General features: G+C 41.6%; 2 protein-coding genes across 4 annotated transcripts in view; one reads left to right on the forward strand and one right to left on the reverse strand.

The window, feature by feature from the left end:
• The first annotated feature begins 3964 nt into the window (after nt 1-3964).
• On the forward strand, nt 3965-13199 carry LEAP2 (liver enriched antimicrobial peptide 2). 2 transcript variants are annotated; one of them, XM_047728955.1, is made up of 3 exons: nt 3965-4258; nt 4437-4576; nt 13069-13199. In XM_047728955.1, exons 1-3 carry the CDS (start codon nt 4202-4204, stop codon nt 13115-13117), a joined length of 246 nt encoding a protein of 81 aa, XP_047584911.1. In that variant the 5' UTR covers nt 3965-4201; the 3' UTR covers nt 13118-13199. The 2 variants fall into 2 exon arrangements, with proteins under 2 accessions (XP_047584911.1, XP_047584912.1); XM_047728956.1 differs by lacking the exon at nt 13069-13199 and adding an exon at nt 4870-5154 and having other exon boundaries at nt 3978-4258.
• Nucleotides 6037-19047, reverse strand: part of AFF4 (ALF transcription elongation factor 4) — a 96221-nt gene continuing 83210 nt past the window's right edge. For both annotated transcript variants that reach the window (XM_047728954.1, XM_047728953.1), the window contains 4 exons: nt 18239-18332; nt 17244-17287; nt 15817-16037; nt 6037-11814 (listed from right to left, as the gene is read on the reverse strand). In XM_047728954.1, the coding sequence (XP_047584910.1) occupies nt 11687-11814; nt 15817-16037; nt 17244-17287; nt 18239-18332 (487 nt within the window). In that variant the 3' untranslated portion in view covers nt 6037-11686. The remainder of the gene's footprint in view (nt 11815-15816; nt 16038-17243; nt 17288-18238; nt 18333-19047) is intronic.

Raw genomic sequence — 19047 nt, forward strand, 5'->3', positions numbered from 1 at the left:
TCTGTATTTGTTCTCAGGGTTTGTTACATGTTTGGGTCATAGACTGTTGAGGATCCGATGAAGCTGTGGACCTGAAGACGTAAATGCACCACCCATCCTTCATTCTACATAGTTTTTGTTTTTGTTTTTAAGATTTTACTTATTTGAGAGGGAGAGTACAGGGTAGGGGGCTGGTGCCCAGTGGCGAGGATCAGAGGGAGAAGCACACTTCTCGCTGAGCAGGGAATCTGACATGGGACTCTGTCCTGGGACTCGGATCATGTCCTGAGTCAAAGCCAGGCATTTAACCAACTACATAGTTTGAACAGCACCAGCGAAAGCTACTTCCTTGACAGGCCTTTCATCTGTCTTTCTCCCTCTGGCTAGCCCCGAGCTTTGAGGAGATGGCTACCCTCTCCCATCTTCTTGGCTTCATTTTACCACAAGACTTTATTTCTTTCTGTTCCTTGACTCATTTGGATATAACAGCTGAAAAGCAAATGTACCCTTTCTCAGCTCAGGTCAGGTGACCAGGCACCAAGTATGGGTCTGAATCCTTTCTATCCCAGGAGCGCTCTGAGAAGACCCTGCTGTAAGCCCGGTTACCTGCTGAGCTGCCTTTGAAGAAAATTCTGAAAGTCTGCTGTAAGCCTGTCTCTCCCCAAAGGGCTTACTTCTCTATGCTGGGGGGCACAGAGCCCTGTGTAGCAGGGTGCTGAGGTAGATGGGGAGGCTGGAACGTGGTGAGTTGTATAACTCAGTGCTCCTGTATGTGCCATGGGATCTGGGATGATTTTTTTTTTAAGATTTTATTTATTTATTTGATAGAGATCACAAGTAGGCAGAGAGGCAGACAGAGAGAGAGGAGGAAGCAGGCTCCCTCTGAGCAGAGAGCCCGATGTGGGGCTTGATCCCAGGACCCTGGGATCATGACCTGGGCCAAAGGCAGAGGCTTTAACCCACTGAGCCACCCAGGTGCCCCGGATCTGGGATGATTTTAGGGACCATTCTGTCTGCCGATATCTACAAAGAAAAGGAAAACATGAGTGAAATCTCTCAAGGAAGAAAGGGACCACTGCTGTGGGCCGCAATGCCGGTAACCATCCACATGGAGCCTCCAGCCCTGGGTGTGGCGCCTTCCTCTGCTTCCAGGGCACAGCCACTCATTTCACTCTGCTGTCCTCAGCGGGGCCCTACCCCCACCAGGGCTTTTATCTCTGCGCTGTACAATGTGGCAAAGTGGACTCCAGGTTGCCAACCAAGTCCCAGAGATGTAGGCCTATCTAGTGTAGGCTGTGAAGTCTGTGCCAGGTCCAGCCCCAGAAAAGCAAATACACTTTGACCCTTGCAGTTTTACCTGGAAGTTTCTCCATTTCAGAGTCTTTCATTTTTTATTAGGCACATCCTACTCAGGGACAGCAGAAAAGTCTCCAGTTACTGCCGAGCCTTCATGGTCTCCTCTCCCCCTGGAATGTATTTCAAACTGCTCACGGAGCTACACCCATTTTCTCCCATTTCATCCTCCGCACTTAACCTCAGCGGTAGAAAATCCCTGGGAGTTGTTACCAAGCAATCACTATCAAACATGCTTCTCATTTTCTTCCTGTAAATTAATCATTTGAACCCCCAAATGTCAGTGGCTGAGAGCCCTCAGCCATCTCATTGGGAGAACAAAAGAATAAAGCTCTAAGAGAAAGGGTTGGCGTGTGGTTAGTTAATGTAGAACCCCCGCTCCTGCCTCCCAGCCAAGTGTTCTCTCTATGGCTAAAATTAGTAAATGCTGCTTAGACTTTTTTGCTGGAAGAAGGAATATGGAGTTGTGTGTTTATTCATTCAGCGAAATACTTGACTGTAGAGAGCCCATGAATTTTTAAAAATTATTAATTTCAGGAGTAGGATTTCACAACTATTCAAGGACTGTGGGATGGCTGTGGACAATTGTCTGGATGCCACTTCGCTTTCAAAGCTGATTTTTTGCTCCATCCATGGCTGATTTAAAACAGTGACAGAGGTAATGTAGACATACGTTGAAATACTTTTCCTGAGATGCCTGGGTGGGGGGGGTTCAGTCGGTGAAGCATCTGCCTTCGGCTCAGGTCGTGGTCTCAGGGTCCTGGGATTGAGCTCTGCGTCCCGCTCCCTGCTGAGCAGGGAGCCTGCTTCTCCCTCTGCCTGCCGCTCCTCCTGCTTGCTCTCTCTCTGTATCTAACAACAGCAACAACAAAAAAGAAATATTTTTCCTAGCAGTAGTCCCTTCCATGGGCAGTAACTGATGGGCTTTTTTCTTTAGGGAGGAGAAGTGGCATACAAAATTAGAGGCTCAAACCCTAAAGGCTTCTGCAGTGTTGTCACATTCATGTTGATGAATGGTTTATTCTTTTCCCCTATGCACACTGGAGCCTCAGGCCCTTTCCTTGGCTGGGGTACTGGCTGTGTAATAAATTAACACAAAAGGCTAATTTGATTTTGCTTGCGGTAGCGGGAGGCAGAAATGGAGGATTAGGAGAAAGTACCCATGTTTGGAACTAGCAGTTTCCAAATCCCATTTGGCATATCCCTCTCTTAAGAACAGGCTGGCACCGAGGCCACACCAGACCCAACTGTCTCTAGGACATCACGTTGTTCAGTCTCTTGCTTATCTAATCAGGTTTGTGTTCTTACCCAATGTTCACTAGGTCATCACATAGCTTCTTCCCCACCCCACAGAGGTTCCTAGTTAAGCCCCTACATAGGGTGATTCAACATCCAAGCACAGGGGTAAAGGGAAGGAGCAGCTGACTAGTCTGCTTCTCCATGTTCCTCAAGTGCAAGCAGTGATGTCTCCCTCTGGGCTTGGCTCCATGGTGCTTAATTGACCAGAACCAGGACAGACAGATCTGTGGAGTCACACCCCCATCTTCCCCTGTTCCAGTTCTGAGGTTCACCTTACCACTCTCTTCTCCCTTGACAAGAGGATTGGTGACCATCCTGTTCCACCTTCAGCTGAGCCTCATCTCCTCCACTCTAACTTGTGGAACAGGCAGGCTCAAACCAAATATCCAACCCCTGAAAATGATACAGGCCTTGGGAAGAGGTATCAGTCACTTTTTTACAGAGACACCAGTCAGAGAAATAATCTTGTTACCTTCATCTTATTGGCTCATCCTTCCAGTCATAGGAAGCTCTTAAGTCCTATAATTCATACTCAAAAGTTACACTATTCCCCCAAATTTATGAAAATGCCCAGGTCATTTAATGATTACCCACAATACCTCACAACTTAGGCACATGCCCTTTCTTGTTCTAGTGATCTGAAATAGTTCCTACTTAAGTTGATGGATGTTTTGGGCTCTAGCTACATCTCCGTGCTTGGTCTGTTCCCCTGAAGCTGCTGGAAGGCTATGCTCTGCAGAAGGACCTAGTCAACTACTGTGAGGAAAACCCATTAATTCAAAGATTGCAGTGTGATTTGTCACCACCGTCAGGCAATCCCACTGGCTTAGGAGCCCCTGCTAACACTTCATTCACACATTTAAAAACAAAACAGAAAAACCTATATTCCATTCTATTCAACCACAGTTCAAGTCCTGCATCAGTATCGATTGCCTTTGCCCTGGGAGAAGGCAGGTAGGCTAGACTTTGAACTTGCCACAGCTTGGTCCATTCTTCTAGGGAGATGATCTGGAGCAGGAAACTAGGACAAATCATCTATGAAGAAGGGGGATCTGGGGCACTGTTGGGTCACACTTGCTGAAGCAACTTCCCACAGAAGGGAGGTAAGGGCCTTATCCAGTTGCCTGTAACACGAGATTGTTGCTTCTTTCCCAGACAAGGTTGAAAGGCGTCAACACGAAGACCTCACTATGAGACTTCTATTTTGATTACAGTGATCTCATTGAGCTATTTTGGAATCAAAATGTGGCTAGGTGCCTGGTTTCCCTCAGTAGCTTCACGTGGCTTTCAAAGGGAAGGAGGGGTTGGTGCTGACTTTTGGTAAAAGGGTCCAAGCCAGCAACATAATCACTCAAAGTCCAGATGAGGGATCAGTAAATACAACGTGCCTGAAAGGAAGGCCCTGAGCACATTCCTCTGGTAGACATTAACTTATTAAATCGACCCTGACTGCAAATATAAACTTTGCCCCCATCTCACCTGGCAACCATAAAAGAGATGAATTTCAGTCTATAAAAGCAAGTGGGAACTGTTGCTGGATTCCGGGCTCCAACAACCTCCCTCCGGCAAGATGCGGCACCTCAAGCTCTTTGCAGTGCTCACGATCTGCTTGCTGCTGTTGAACCAGGTAGGAAGTGGACGTGCAGGGACTGTGCTGGTGGGGAAATTGTAAGCAGACCTTGAGAACGGGACTCAGCCCTGAGGAAGGGTCCCTCTGCTCTGGAGTCTACAGCATCATTCGCCCAAGGTGTGCAGATGGGTGTCAGCGCTTCCATACCTGAGGTTAATTTGTCTTTGCCCTACAGGCAGATGGCTCCCCGGTACTGGAACTGAGTTCAACAAAGAGAAGGTCACGGAGAATGACCCCGTTTTGGAGAGGGGTCTCCCTCAGGCCCATTGGATCCTCTTGCCGGGACGATTCCGAGTGTATCACAAGGCTATGCAGGTATTCCACAAACTTGAGCGCAGGCCGAGGAAGGATCAGCACACACACTTACCTAAGAATAAAAGTGGAACAGGCGATTGCCTGGGTTGTAGCCTGGAGCTCCCTGGTGAATCCCTCGGGATTCAAGAACCAAGAACAGCTCCACACAGGTACCACTAGAGAGTGGTACCTTTGCTTTCTGCAGTTTACCCCGAGGTTGGCTAGAGCAAGCAGAGCAAGGAAATGCGAAGATGTGACTGGCTCTGGGCACTGCTAGACCTTTGTCTTAAAAACCACCCTTTCTTTTCCTTTAGAAAAAGACGCTGTTCCCTAAGTGTGGTCCAGGAATGATGTACAAACCAGGGGAAAAGAGGACAGCGCTCACCTACAACAATGCTCCGTTCTATGGAATATTGATTAACTGCATTTTGGCTGGAGACACTTAAGTGAAGCAGTCTTGTATTCTTAATATTTAAAGACAGATGTACGCTTTAAACTGGTCTCCGTTTCTTCTTAGAATGTTATGTAGATAAGCATTACTAAACTTGTCAATTTAGAGTTTATTTTTCTATGTATACTATTAAATGTCTCAAAATTTTTGCAGTCTGGAATTCAAACTTTTGAGGGTTTGAAAAGAGTTCACTTTGTATGCTACAGAAAACAAAAACAAAAACAAAAACAAAAAACCAGCATTGCCTAAGAGCAGACTTCGCAGTCTGTAAAAGCACAGTGAAAGTGAACATTTAAGAAACAAAGAACACGGATGTGAGGGCGATCTGGCTGCGACATCTGTCACCCCATTGATCGCCAGGGTTGATTCGGCTGATCTGGCTGGCTAGGCGGGTGTCCCCTTCCTCCCTCACCGCTCCATGTGCGGCCCTCCCGAATTTGCGCGCTCGGTCGAAGAGGACGACCTTCCCCGATAGAGGAGAGGACCGTTCTTCGGTCAAGGGTATACGAGTAGCTGCGCTCCCCTGCTAGAACCTCCAAAGAAACAAAGAACACGATGAGAGGCTGAAAGACAAGTTTCCTAATAGCCACGTGTTTAGCCTTGGCAAGTTCACATGCTGTGGCCCTGGCCCTGATCCTAGTCCTTCACTCCGTGTCAGAACTCTTCAGTGAGTTGTCAGAGATGGACTGGCATTTGTGACCTGATGATGTGCCCACATTTGTCTAGGACTTAACTGAAGGCAGAACTGGAAGAAGAATCTAGTTTAATAAAACAATAAAAACCCAAGCCCCCAAGAACAGCAGAAAAGACTTTTTTGGATTTCTGCTGGAGGAGGGCAACCTGGTCTATGCAAAAGGATGCATGGCCATCAAGTGCAGAATTTCTGTAATCAGGAAATGAGAGCTGGACTGGGGGTCCAGATTTTTCAGGCAGAGTAGCAGTGGACACTAAGGTACAAAACAGAAATTACATTGAAAAGGCAAAGTAAGAGTTGAAGAAGTTTAAAGAGCACAGTGTTTATAAACTTTAATACAGAAAATCTATTTGATATTTATTAAACTTAGTTTCTCCAGCTATGGTTTGGCATTATACAAAGCATCTTAATGACACAGTAGAGTTAAAAAGATCTTTACAAATTGAAATGTGATACCCTTGTCTCCAAATATTTTAATTGCCATAAATTTGTTTAAAAATACACATTAAACGCATGTTTGACACTCTAAACTTTCTATAATCTCAATACCACAAAATACATATAATATACTATACAGATGTGGAAAAATCTAATTAGTATATAATACTTTGCTCACCATTAACAGCTTTATTATGTGAAATGCACATACTTAGAAATCCTAGCTTTTGAGCCCCAAAGTACCTCTGAAATTTTAATGTATTGCAACAAATAAAAATCACAGTATATAATTGAAATTTTGGTTGAAAATGTCAGATGCCTAAATATTTTGGATAAAAGAAATGTAAAACAAAGATTTGGATCATGTACAAAAACAAAGGCATCCTATCAGACACTAACAGTACCTTTCTGCAAAATCAACAAGGCTTTTAATTTATCAGTGGCATTACTTCCCCTCCAAAACCCTCCCCAAATATCAAACCGTTATTCAGCAAATAATTTTAATTTCAAATAAAAGGATTCAATAAATATATAAGCATTTCCATCCTCCATATACAAAATTTCGTAAAACCATTCAAAACGGAGGCTAGATAGAAATTTTCATAACCGTGCTAACCGTGCTAACCAACCTCACATCTGGTCCTCCAAAGTAGTGCCTTTTCAGGCATTGCCAATTGGGCCAGCTCTGGTGGCAAGCCCCGCCCCGCTTCACCCTAACCCCAGTACTGTTGAATGCTCATGTCAATGATTTGCCAGGTGTGTGCATAAAGTTATAAAATGGGGACACTTTTTGAACAGCAACAACAAACTCAACAGTATGGATAACCATGGCAGAGATGTGAAAGGCATCATTTCCAAACATATTTTCCAGGGAGGAACATAGCAGGTAGAAAATTCCAGTGGTTAAAAGCTGAAAAGAAACCCCACGTGTAAGCGGTAACAGGTCAAAACTGCAGATTACTAGAATTTCTGGGTGGGAGTTTTTCTTCCCCATGCACATTTAGAGAGCTTTTTTGTTTCTTTTTTTAAGGATGGCAATTTATGCTTAGCTGAGCAATGGTGGCACAGAGAGGTCAATGCTGACATTCCTAAAGTCAGTTTCATTACATAATGATTGCTTTTAGGCTGCTATTTCAGGATACTTAAACATCGAGAAGACTCAGTTTAGACTTAACTATAATGCCTTATTCTGTGACCAGATTCCATCAAAAGGAAGAGGTGGAGAGATTTTTCCATTGCTTTTCTAGAGAAAGTGACTTTTTAACTAACCATGCGGTTCAAATGAAGAGAATCAGCATGTGCTTTACCTACTAGTAATAACTTACTTCTGGTCACTTGCCAGCTTGATTCTAAGGTCTAGAAGTCTAAACTGAATTTCTCCATCACGGAGTATGTGAAAGATAAGCACGCAAAAGACATGACCAATGTGGCCTCTTCCTCTACATATTCCAAATCATTTGACAATTTTCTCTTTATTTTACTGAATAGCAACCTTAGAAGTGCAGTATTATTTGTTTCTGGAAAAACGTCTGCCTCTCTCAACACATTAATATGTAAAATCAAAATGAAATCTGTGCTCCACATAATTAGGAAATATGCGTGATAGGAGTCTACATGGATGTGAAATGCTTTGCTTCCCAACTTACTTAAAGAAAAAAATCATCACAATCTGCCTAAAACTGTCATTCCCATTAGATGTTCCTGGGACCCAGAGGCAAACTCCTAAAATTCAAAATACATAATGAGGCCATTTTATTCAATTAGCAACTGGAAAATTAAAATCCTTCCCACCCTGTAAGAGCCCTATTATACTACAGAAGGGCTCAAATATATTTTAAAAGTTAATTTACTACAAATCATAGTAATTAAGCTTTAACAATCTAAAAGGAATACACATTGCACCCCTGAACATTAATATTCAAGGTGTCAACAAGAAAGTGTCTTAGATCAATTTAATAAATAATGTGGAAATAGTTGCACTAAGCTAAAATACTAAACACACACATTGTTGACAAACTAATTTCATGTTTTCATACATACATACATATATATAAAGTGTGTATGTGTACATAATTTTAAAATCCAAAGCTGCATACCCTCACACCTAGAAGAGTGCACAGTGTACCTCTCCTCTGCACAATCAGGCATCACTGACTGAAGCGACCACTGGCTGCTCTGAAACTCCAGGGTGCTGCCAGCCTCCAGAACCAGAACTTTCATTTAGAACAGGTGCCTTCCGTAGGCTCTTGCTTCACAATGCAAGCTCACTCAATGAAGTAAGTTCCCAAAGTTTCTGTCATTAAATACAAAATGATGCTTGTCTGATTTAGCTGATTAGCCTTTCTTTAATAAAAAGAAACGAACAACAATTAAAAACAACAACAACAACAACAGTGAATCTAATAAAGCCACAAGTGAATGCAAAGTGAGGCCCAGATGCCTATGGACCTGCCAGTGGGAGAGCTAGCCAGAGCACAGGCATGTTGGGCACATGCACACATTACTCTACACCACCTTTTCACTGTAGAATTAAATCAGGAGATGGTCAACCTTCTCCACTCTTCAGCAACTATAGCTGAAGATTTATCTGGAATACTCATCGCTTTTAAAGTTAGTTCTTGGCTACCTGCCCAGGAAAAGGTGGCACTGAAGCAAGAAACAGGCTGAACGCTCCCAGCAAGACTGGACCCAGGCTGGGCTGTGGCGGGTGGATCACCTGGAGGGGAGTGCTCCCTACAGCCCAGCCCAGGCTGGGTGGTATTACCACGTGACTTCATCCACTGTTCACTGGCTGCCTGTGAAGAGTCCAGGGGCGTAGGCTGCTGCCTCCTGGCATACAAGTGTGGTCTTAAAAAGCAGTCAACAGAGTGATTTTTTAAATAGCTGCTATTTCTATAATTAACTATATATTAAGTACAAGTCTCAGACGAAGTTAAGTTTTTAGCCACTTTCAAATTCAGTTTTAAATGGTCAGAGAACAGTGAAGACACCTATTGAGGAAGGAGGAATGGTGGCCTACAAAGGGAGTCCAAAGTATGCACTGGAGCAGATGGAAGACACAGAAAACTTTTGAGGAGATGGACACAGAGGAAAGGGAGTGGTGTTTCCATAGACTATGACATTGAAAATTCAATTATTTAGGACAGGATTTTGATCCACTGCCCATTACCACCTGGTGGGAAAATCCCTCCACAATGAAAAGCTTGAAAAATTTATTCCCAAAGACTTAACACAGTTCCAGAGAGAAAATTAACTTAGAACAGCACCATAAAACATGCAGGAAACTATGTTTTAACAAAATATCAGTGTGACCCCAGAAACACTCCTGCTGCCTTTCAGGACACACAAGAGATTAGAATACACTGGAACTCAGAGGTGCCCTGCTCGCTGCTGTGGCTGAAAGCTTTATCCACTTCTAAGACCTCACTGCAAAGTAAGGAATCAGAGTAAGAGCAATCAGAGGACAGGACATACAGCTACTTGATCAACAGGGTCAAGTCTCTCATCGAATAACTACCCTAATCACTGAGAAGTTGTCCTCTTAAGGAAAACTGTTCCTAAAACATACATAAGTTAGAGCAAGATTTCAGAGGCAATGTCTCCAAGAGAAAAAGATTAATTTCAGCATAATTTCTGGATTCTAATCCCCAGTGACATGCAAAAATCACCTGAGGTACAGGGCAGTTAAAAAGTTCTGTAAATATGAAGCCACAGGACAACGAAGGTTCATTAGCTTCAGAAATAAATGTAAAAAAAGACTCCTATACAGAGGATTCACCGCACCACTTGCTTGGGAGATATTCTATCCTTTCTTTCCCACTTCAAACCTTAGCAATCATCTATAAACAGCAGGGCAATCTTCTTTTCTGATTGGATGAATTCATTTTTGGAATGGGGAGAAAGACAAACAATTTTTTTGGAGCAGCCATTACCCAATTAGACTAAGTCATGTACCAAAGCATTAGCTTTTCTAAACTAATTCATCTTTATGTGACCCTAAAGGAAGATTAATAAAGAAAGAGAACTGAACATTACTACTGCCAAAGACCAACCATACTGGGTGATCTGGTCCTAGTGTAAAATATCTGTAAACAATCCATAGAGTTTTCATTCAAAGGTAAGATTTAAGGCACACCAGACATGATAGGGGCACATGACAGGGGCATGACAGAGGGTACATTTCTCACCTTTGACTCCGATATGCACCTTACAGGGAAAGGTACTTTGATATACAACTCTTACAGAGCTGGCTTAAGCGCTACCCTTGCTCCCCTCCCCTTCCCTTCCCAAGAGAGCTAACACTGAACCAAATTAGGAACTTTTCTAGTGTGAATTTTCTCATCCCATCAGAAATATAAATCATAGGTGAGGGCCTTCATAATACAAAGGGAGTCAGTACAAGACAAGTTTAAAAGGAGAACTTCATCTCTAGCTCAGGCATTATACCTTAAATTGTATAGCAAAAGCACACGTAGCAAAGCTCCAGCCCACTCCTGCATCAGTCACTGCATGCTCCCTTAAGAGCATCATGATCTAGTGTGGCAAAAACAGTTTACAAATAAGAATTCTGAAGAGAGAGTCAACCCTTCAAACATCATCACTGAAAGAGACGTAAGCAGCAACCCTCAGGAGGGGGAATCATCCTTTGTTCCAAAGTAACTTACGCTTTTTCAATTAACTGTCAAATTATTAGCAATAAAAAAGAACACACGATTTTAATACAATCCATGAAGTTCAAGATTGTCCTTTTATGAAACCCTTCACATGATATCCTTCTCCTAGAAAGTTTGCCTGCCCTCTTTTGTAATGCATTAAATGCAACCTATAGTCACCTTGTGATTGCTATAGTGTTATTAACACATTCACAGTTCTTGACATAATGCATACCAACTCAGACGCATTTCATCTTCTATCTGTAGAATGCCATCTTCTCATATTTAAATGATTTTTCATGTGTAGAATATCCTTAATACTAAGCATAAATTCTGCAATAAAACTGTAGTTAAGATTTAAAATAATATCAGGTAGTAGGTACAGAAAGAACATGTCCATATTTTAGATGAACCAACTCTTACTCTGAGAAGAGCTACCACAAAAAGACATTAGGTAACAAAGCTCCCCAAGTATATAAATAAAAAATGCCTACCTTAAATTTACACTTAATGTTCAACAAAGTATATTTATAGGCAGAAATAACTAAGTTTTATACTAGCCCCAATCTGGGAACTTAAAAAAATAAAATAAATAGAATTTCAATTGATTAGTTATGAATTGCAATTGGAATTTCAATCTTATTACAGATCACTGACACCATCTTATCAATGTGCTGCAGATTTAAAAACATTTAAGTAACTTTTCATATTGGGAATATTAAAGGGGTCAACTGACATCGTGGCTTTGGGTTATAAATAACAACAACACATGAACCAGGGAGGAGAAAACCATTCCTCATTCTTAGTGTCGACTAGGTGGCATGTTATGGCAGTTTTCCTTTGTGATGTGACACAGTGTTGTGGAGAAAATCAGAGGCAACGAGAATGTGCTCAGTTCAAGATATCAGCTTAGCATCCTGGCGAAGCCAGTGCAGTCCCTGGCGGGTGTATCGAACGAGGTCTGTCATGATGCTCGCATTAAAGATGAGAGGGCCCATCGCTTTATCCAGTTCAGCAAAGAATTCTAGAAAACCAAAACCAGTCATTAAATGATGTACACAGTCTCCTAAAATGCTGCTTTAAAAGTTTAGGCTAGATTCTAAAACAGTAGTCAAATGAAGTAAAAAAAAACACTCCCTCCTGCACTACAATGATGACCGCCCCTGTTTTAGAACAAACCAACCCACAGTCTGTCTTTCAAGTTCCAGTATTTTGCCTAAGTCATGAAACTTTTCCAACAGACTGTATGGTTAGGAATTAAGTGTTATACATAAAAGCAGAATTCCACTGATGGAAATTATCGACTGCTAATATGGAGCACACATTACTAAAATGGAGACAATGTACTACATTGTACTATTACTGGAAACAGTATGTACTGTTTTTGTGTAGGAAGCAAGTGATACAAAAAGTTCTTTGAACTGTTCCCCGTAAGAGCTCCTGTGAGATTAGACATTTATGACAAACTTTTTGCTGTAATCATATGCCATGCAACACTGATAAATTATCCCATGTTTTAGATAGTATAGTTAAAAAATGCAAAGGACGGACATGGAAGGATTCTTCCTGTGTGACCAAATAAAGGCTGATCTGCATGTGACATGGGTGCAAAGAAGAGGAAGGAAGGACAGTATCCTAACATTTGATCCCGATGCAATTTTGGGAGAAAAGAGAGGGATGTAGGACTCAGAAAGAAGAGTTTTTATACATGCAGAGAAAAAGGGATCATTCTCATGATAAACACCTGGGCCTACTCAAATAGAAGCAATCAAAGAGGAGGAGAAAAGGGTCTTTTTTTTAAAGATTTTATTTATTTGACAGAGATCACAAGTAGGCAGGGAGGCAAGCAGAGAGAAAGGAAGGGAAGCAGGCTCCCCACTCAGCAGAGAGCCCAATGCGGGGCTCGATCCCAGGACCCTGGGATCATGACCTGAGCCGAAGGCAGAGGCTTTAACCCAGAGCCACCCAGGCGCCCCGAAAAGGGTCTTTTTTATAGAATTCCAGAAAATAAGTGCAGGTGCAATAGCAGAATAGAAAATTCCTGTTTCCTTTTTGTTTGTTTGTTTTAGATTTTTTTATTTATTTATTTGACAGAGAGAGATCACAAGTAGACGGAGAGGAAGGCAGAGAGAGAGAGAGAGAGGGAAGCAGGCTTCCTGCTGAGCAGAGAGCCCGATGTGGGACTCGATCCCAGGACCCTGAGATCATGACCTGAGCCGAAGGCAGCGGCTTAACCCACTGAGCCACCCAGGCACCCCTTGTTTGTTTGTTTTTAAAGTAGAATCCAATGTGGGACCTGGACTCATGACCCTGAGATCATGACCTGAGCTGAGATTGAGAGCCAGACACTTAATCGACTGAGCCACCCAGGTGCCCTGAAAATTCCTATTTCCTAGTGCAATAATGGATGTAAATAATGGATGTAAGTAATAACCTAAGTTAAAGTTTAATAGGGAATCTTACATCAAACTGGGTCAGGCTGAAACCACCTGGATTGTGTCAATGGCCAAATCCAAGTATCACTAAACAAGAGACAACCAATAATTGAATGCCTCAATAATATCAATAATAGGAGATCTAGAGCAGCGCCTATAAAATGTTAAAAACCTGAATCTAATTAAGTCTCAAAATGTAACTATCAGTATGAAGGAAATAAGGGGGGCAGAGGAGCAAGCTAAACGATACCAAGAGGAAGCAATCAGTCAAATCCATAATAGGACTCATTTCCTCCTCAACATAAATGGCACAGTGCCCCATTCCCCCAAACACCAAGACCTGGAAGAAGGAGACAGACTTCAGGCACTGATGAAGGAATGTTTGGATCCTGTTAAAAACAAACAGTAAAGAAAAAAAAAAAAAAAAAAAAGACATATTTGCAATAACAGGAAAATTGGATGATAGACTAGGTATTAGGTGATAGAAAGGAATTTCTGTTAATTTTGGTGGCTGTGTTAAAGGCATGACGATGGGGAGCTTGGGTGGCTCAATGGGTTAAAGCCTCTGCCTTTGGCTCAGGTCAATCCCAGGGTCCTGGGATCCAGCCCCGCATCAGGCTCTCTGCTCAGCAGGGAGTCTGCTTCCCCACCACCTCTCTGCCTGCCTCTCTGCCTACTTGTGATCTTTGTCTGTCAAATAAATAAATAAAATCTTAAAAAAAAAAAAAAAAGGCATGATGATCATGTCCTTGAAAAATCCGTATCACCCAACGATGCATACACCTAAGTATGTTCAGGGGAAATGCTTTAAATACTCTGGTGGGGCAAGAAAAGTATGATTCAGAGAGAGGGTGAGGTGAAACAAGATTAGGAAAATGTATTGAATGAAAGATGCTCAGGGATCATTATGCCATTATCTTTCCTTTAGTTAACATTATAAAGTACCACACAAAAAGTAAAAGTGAAAGGACAAAGAGAATGAAAGGACAAAGAAAAACAAGGCTAGAAAACTGGCATCGGGAAGAAAAATGGAAAGTAAAGCAGGAGTGATTTAGTAAGAATTCCTGCTTTTGTAACCTTTCCTGAGCAATAGTGACAATATTTAAAATTTTAGGAAAGAATTAGGTTTTCAGGACAATTTTATGTTAGATGCCGAGGTTCCTCTTCTACCTCTCTCTCACCATTATCATTCCTTAGGGATAAGAATCTTCATCTTCATCTCATTACCTGTTTATATTACACATATTTAAATACACTCTGTGAAAAAAGGACACCTGATGGACCAGCGTAGTGTTTCTCTACAAAGGGTCTATCTGAACAGCTGCCACACACACACATTCGCTAATAACAACTATGAAAATAAGATGGTGTTTATCTAGTACTTTTCCCTAGGATCCTTTATTTACTTATTTTTAAATTTAAAGTCCCAATATAGGGGTGCCTGGGTGGCTTAGTCAGTTAAGCATCTGCCTTTGGCTCATGTCATGATCCCAGGGTCCTGGGATGGAGCCCCACATCGGGCTTCCTGCTCAGAGGGAAGCCTGCTTCTCCCCACCCCCCCAACTCTCTGTGCCTATATTCCCTTTCTCACTGCCTCTCTCTCTCTAACAGATAAATAAAATCTTAAAAATAATAATAAAATAAAATCTACTATAGTTGGGGCGCTCTGGTGACTCAGTCGGTCAAGTGTCTGACTCTTGATTTTTGGCTCAGGTCATGATCTCAGGGTCATGAGTTTAAGCCCCACTTGGGGCTCCACACTGGGTGTGGAGCCTGCTTGGAATTCTCTTTCTCCTTCTCCCTCTGCCTCTCTCCCCCTCCCCGAGACGCTTCACATGCGTGCACGCTCTTTACAAAAATAAATAAAATAAAATCCAGTATAGGTAACATGGTGTTACCATTTATTTCAGTGTACAATATAGTGATTCTTCTCTGGGACCTTTAAATACTTTATAATTATCAGTGTTCTTAGTTTGGGAGATAACAAACTTAAGGTACAAAAGCGTCACATAACCTAATATTGAAGAATGCTAGAAACTGATTTATTTTGTTGTCTCCTTTATCACACAAGTTTTCCAATTTTCCAGCATGAATTTTTTTTTTTTTTTAAAGTAATCTCTACACCTAGCATGGGACTCAAACTCATGACCCCAAGACCAAGAGTCACATGTTCCTGCAACTGAGCCAGCCAGGTGCCCCTGAATGTGATTTCTTATATATTAGACATCTCATATGTACAAGATGTCTGCATGTAATTGTATGCCTAAGCCAAGGGCTGTTAACCACCCTAAAATAGAATGGGTATTTTATTATTTTTATAATTGAAGCTGCACTTAATGTGCCGAGAACAAAGGCACATATGTCCTAGAGCAAAAGCTGTTTTTAGTTTTGTGTGCATCACTGGTACAGTGAGAGGCATTTCTACCAAACTCCATACATTCGGTATGACTGGTAAGCAATGGTGATTAGGAAATGCTTTACTGTCAACTCTAGACTACCTAATAAACTAAATGCAGATCAGACACTTAATTAGATCATAAAAGCTCTTCCAACAATTTCATCCTTCAAAGTTTCTCTAGAGAACTTCCTACCTTTTTGCTCTTTGGAAAGCTGCTCAGCTTGGTCCCAAATTTCAGTGGCATAGAGGAAGTTGGACGTAACTTGAACATAGCTGGCTGCCATCTGGTGGATCCTCTGTGGAATGGTCACAGAAGAACCACTTGCTGTAGCACTACTGGCCCCAGAAGAGTAATTTCCGGAATTGCCGGGCGACAGCTTTGGAGAAACAGGGGAAGGCATCCCAACAGCTTTGCTACACAGAGAGAAACAGGAAACTTATTCATGTGAATGTGGTGAACATGATGAAACCCATGTTCTACTGGCTCTTCATCCATGAAGGCTTTTAAAATTTAAAGACTTTTTTAAACTAGAAGAGCCTGCACAGAAGTACAATCTCTTCTAAGTATTTAGCTCACTAAAGCCCATGGTGAATCATTGTATCTGGACTCTTTGTTTTAATGAATGGCAACAGAACAAAAGACAGCAAAGAACTGAGGAAGTCACACACCTTGAGAGCAGCAGTTCACCTCACTCCTAACTGGACACACTTTCCATCTATTCTGGCAGGTAAGTAGGTACTTTTCAAGTTGTTTTGTAGAAAGTTGGGAGGAATTTGCATTTTAACACAAGAAAATTGTGGTAGTAGACAGGGATGTCTTATTTTGAACTCCATTATTTCTGGTAATTTCCTAGTTTAACCAAGTTATTCAAAGCTGACAAAGAGGTTCAGCTTTTTCATTCAACTGCAATTATCTCAGTCTTCCTGTCCATTAAATATTTCTTAGGACACACCTGATTGGTGTGTCCTAAGAAACAGGGAAGTTCATTTCAGCAGTACTAAAATTTGTGGAAGTGCCCAAGACCATAAAAAAAAAGAAAATGAAACAAAAGTTGGGGGAACAAAAGTGATTTATTGTGAATATTTTTTTATCTTCTCTTTCAGCACTATAAATTTGGTTCAGAAAATACATAAGAGCAAAGACAGAAAGTCATTTAACATAAAAATAATAACTGAACAGAAAAAAATTACAAAACAAAAGCTGTCGTGGTAATTGTCCTCCTTTTGGGGGATGATTGGGGATGGAGGAGAAACCACAATCATGCCACTGTTACTTATTTCTGTCAGTATCGAGACCTGAGTAAAATAAAGATAAGCTCAATGATAAAAACCCAACTAGTTGTATAAATTAAACTCTGAGAAGGACTGAGGTGCTGTCAAAAAACTGTTTTCTACAGGTGAAATGTCCCCTGCTTACTCCTGTGTTCATTGTATTTTCAACTTAGTAAAAAATAAAGAGGAAAAATGAAGACTTTAAAAAATACTTTATTAGAGATGGTTTTAATTTTTTTTAATTGTCATCTTTTCATTTCTAGAAATTGGACCCCACCCATCCTGCTTTTACACAAAAATAAATCCATTTTGTCACAAAAAATATTTTATAGACTAAAATTTACCTACCTTCCCAAGCCAGGTGATGGTGCTTGAGAATTATTATAAGAATTCTGTGGAAAAAATAAGATGTACGTAATTAAAAAAATACTACTTCTGAAGTATTAAATATATTCAAGAGCACACTGGGCCAGAATTGCTCCTTAAGATGCTTTACAAATTTAAGAACCCAAAATATAAGCACGAGAGCAAGAAAATGTGTGTGTGTGTAAATGTGCAACAGAAAGACCTTATTTAGGTGAGAGCTAGGGGTTCTGGAAGACAGAGAATGAGTTAACAGACAGACAAGAGGTGAGTCATACTTTGTGCAAAGGCTGTGGATGGATGTGACCCATAGTTTCCCAGGAGCAGAGGTTTAGGTAACGAACAGGAGAAAGAGACCTCAACGACTTGAGGTCCGGGTAAGAAGCTCAGACCTGACCTGGCAAACAACAGTAAGCTACTGAAGAGTCTGAACTCAGAACCAGGGCAGGATTTTAAGAAGACTGATGTGGGGGTGTGAGGAAAACACATAGACATTTTAGGAAACTAACTGAACAGTCTGAGGAAGCGTGGTAGTGAAAACAGAAGGCCATCTGCGAATTAGAAACTAGGTCTCATGACAGAAAGAGGTCCATCCATTGAAATACTAGGAAGAGGGATGCCTGGGTGGCTCAGTTGGTTAAGCGGCTGCCTTCGGCTCAGGTCATGATTCCAGCGTCCTGGGATCGAGTCCCACATCAGGCTCCTTGCTCAGCAGGGAGCCTGCTTCTCTCTCTGTCTCTGCCTGCCACTCTGTCCGCCTGTGCTCGCGTGCTCTCTCTCTGACAAATAAATAAAATCTTAAAAAAAAAAAAAAAAAAAAAGAAAGAAATGCCAGGAAGAGCTACTGCGTATGGCTACAAAGATTCTACAATCAGATATATGTACATTTAAAAACTTTCCAAGAAGTTTCAAACCTATTTTCAAGTTCACCAACAAATCTTGTCCCCTAGGACAGGGACCTTCCTTGTTTCTACACTTACCTTCAGATGCTCCGTCAGTGTCTTTGAGTACTTCAGAGCATTTTCCTTCTTCAGTTTGAACAGCCTCAGGTACAGCAAAGACTGGCATCGCAGGCTAGCCAATGGAAAAGGGTAGCTTATTTACCAGCACAGTGGACTCTGACCACATATGCATAGACAACTTCTGTATTGTCCAAGAGCACAGGACTGGCTCATGTGAACAGACCATGGCATAAGGTCAATGACACTAATTCTCAGGCAAAATTGGAGGCTGTGTTCTGATTATGGTACATACCAAAAGAAGGGGAAGAGCCTTAGGACTAGTCTCCTATTTGCTGACCATCAAAAATCAAAACCTCACCCACAAGACACCAACATGTCATTATAACATATGCATTCAAAGAAATCACTGAGGAGCAGAATCTCTAGATCAAATTATAAATAACTGAAATTCAACGACAAAAACTAGGGAACTCAACTATGCATCTGAGGCAACATATGGGAACCTTACAATGGCTTGCAAACGCTTTGCACGTTCACCACTGCCTACCTCTCCAGTCACTTTCACTTCTCCTTGGTCTTTATGTGTAGTTCCTTTAGTTCCTTGATAGTTGCCAGTTTCTTTCCACCATCCAGCCCTTGCACATATCCCCTCTATTTGAAGACCAGGTGTCTCTATACTCTACTCAAAATTTTATAGTTATTATACTTTTCTTTCAAAGTGCTGAATGCATATACTTGTGTGAGTGACGATTTGATTAATTTGTGTCTCCTCACACTAGATACTAGACTCTATGACAAAAAGACCCTGTCAGTTTATCCACAGCTAC

The sequence above is a fragment of the Lutra lutra genome, chromosome 5, assembly GCF_902655055.1.
Source record: "Lutra lutra chromosome 5, mLutLut1.2, whole genome shotgun sequence".
In the NCBI taxonomy this organism is placed as follows: domain Eukaryota; kingdom Metazoa; phylum Chordata; class Mammalia; order Carnivora; family Mustelidae; genus Lutra; species Lutra lutra.

What these genes read in the sequence shown, in the direction of transcription:
- LEAP2 (XM_047728955.1), top strand. Translation starts at nt 4,202, where the DNA reads ATGCGGCACCTCAAGCTCTTTGCAGTGCTCACGATCTGCTTGCTGCTG. An exon ending in GCTTGCTGCTGTTGAACCAG is followed by an intron (nt 4,259 to 4,436) that starts GTAGGAAGTGGA and finishes TTTGCCCTACAG; the next exon opens with GCAGATGGCTCCCCGGTACT. An exon ending in TGTATCACAAGGCTATGCAG is followed by an intron (nt 4,577 to 13,068) that starts GTATTCCACAAA and finishes TTGTTTTTAAAG; the next exon opens with TAGAATCCAATGTGGGACCT.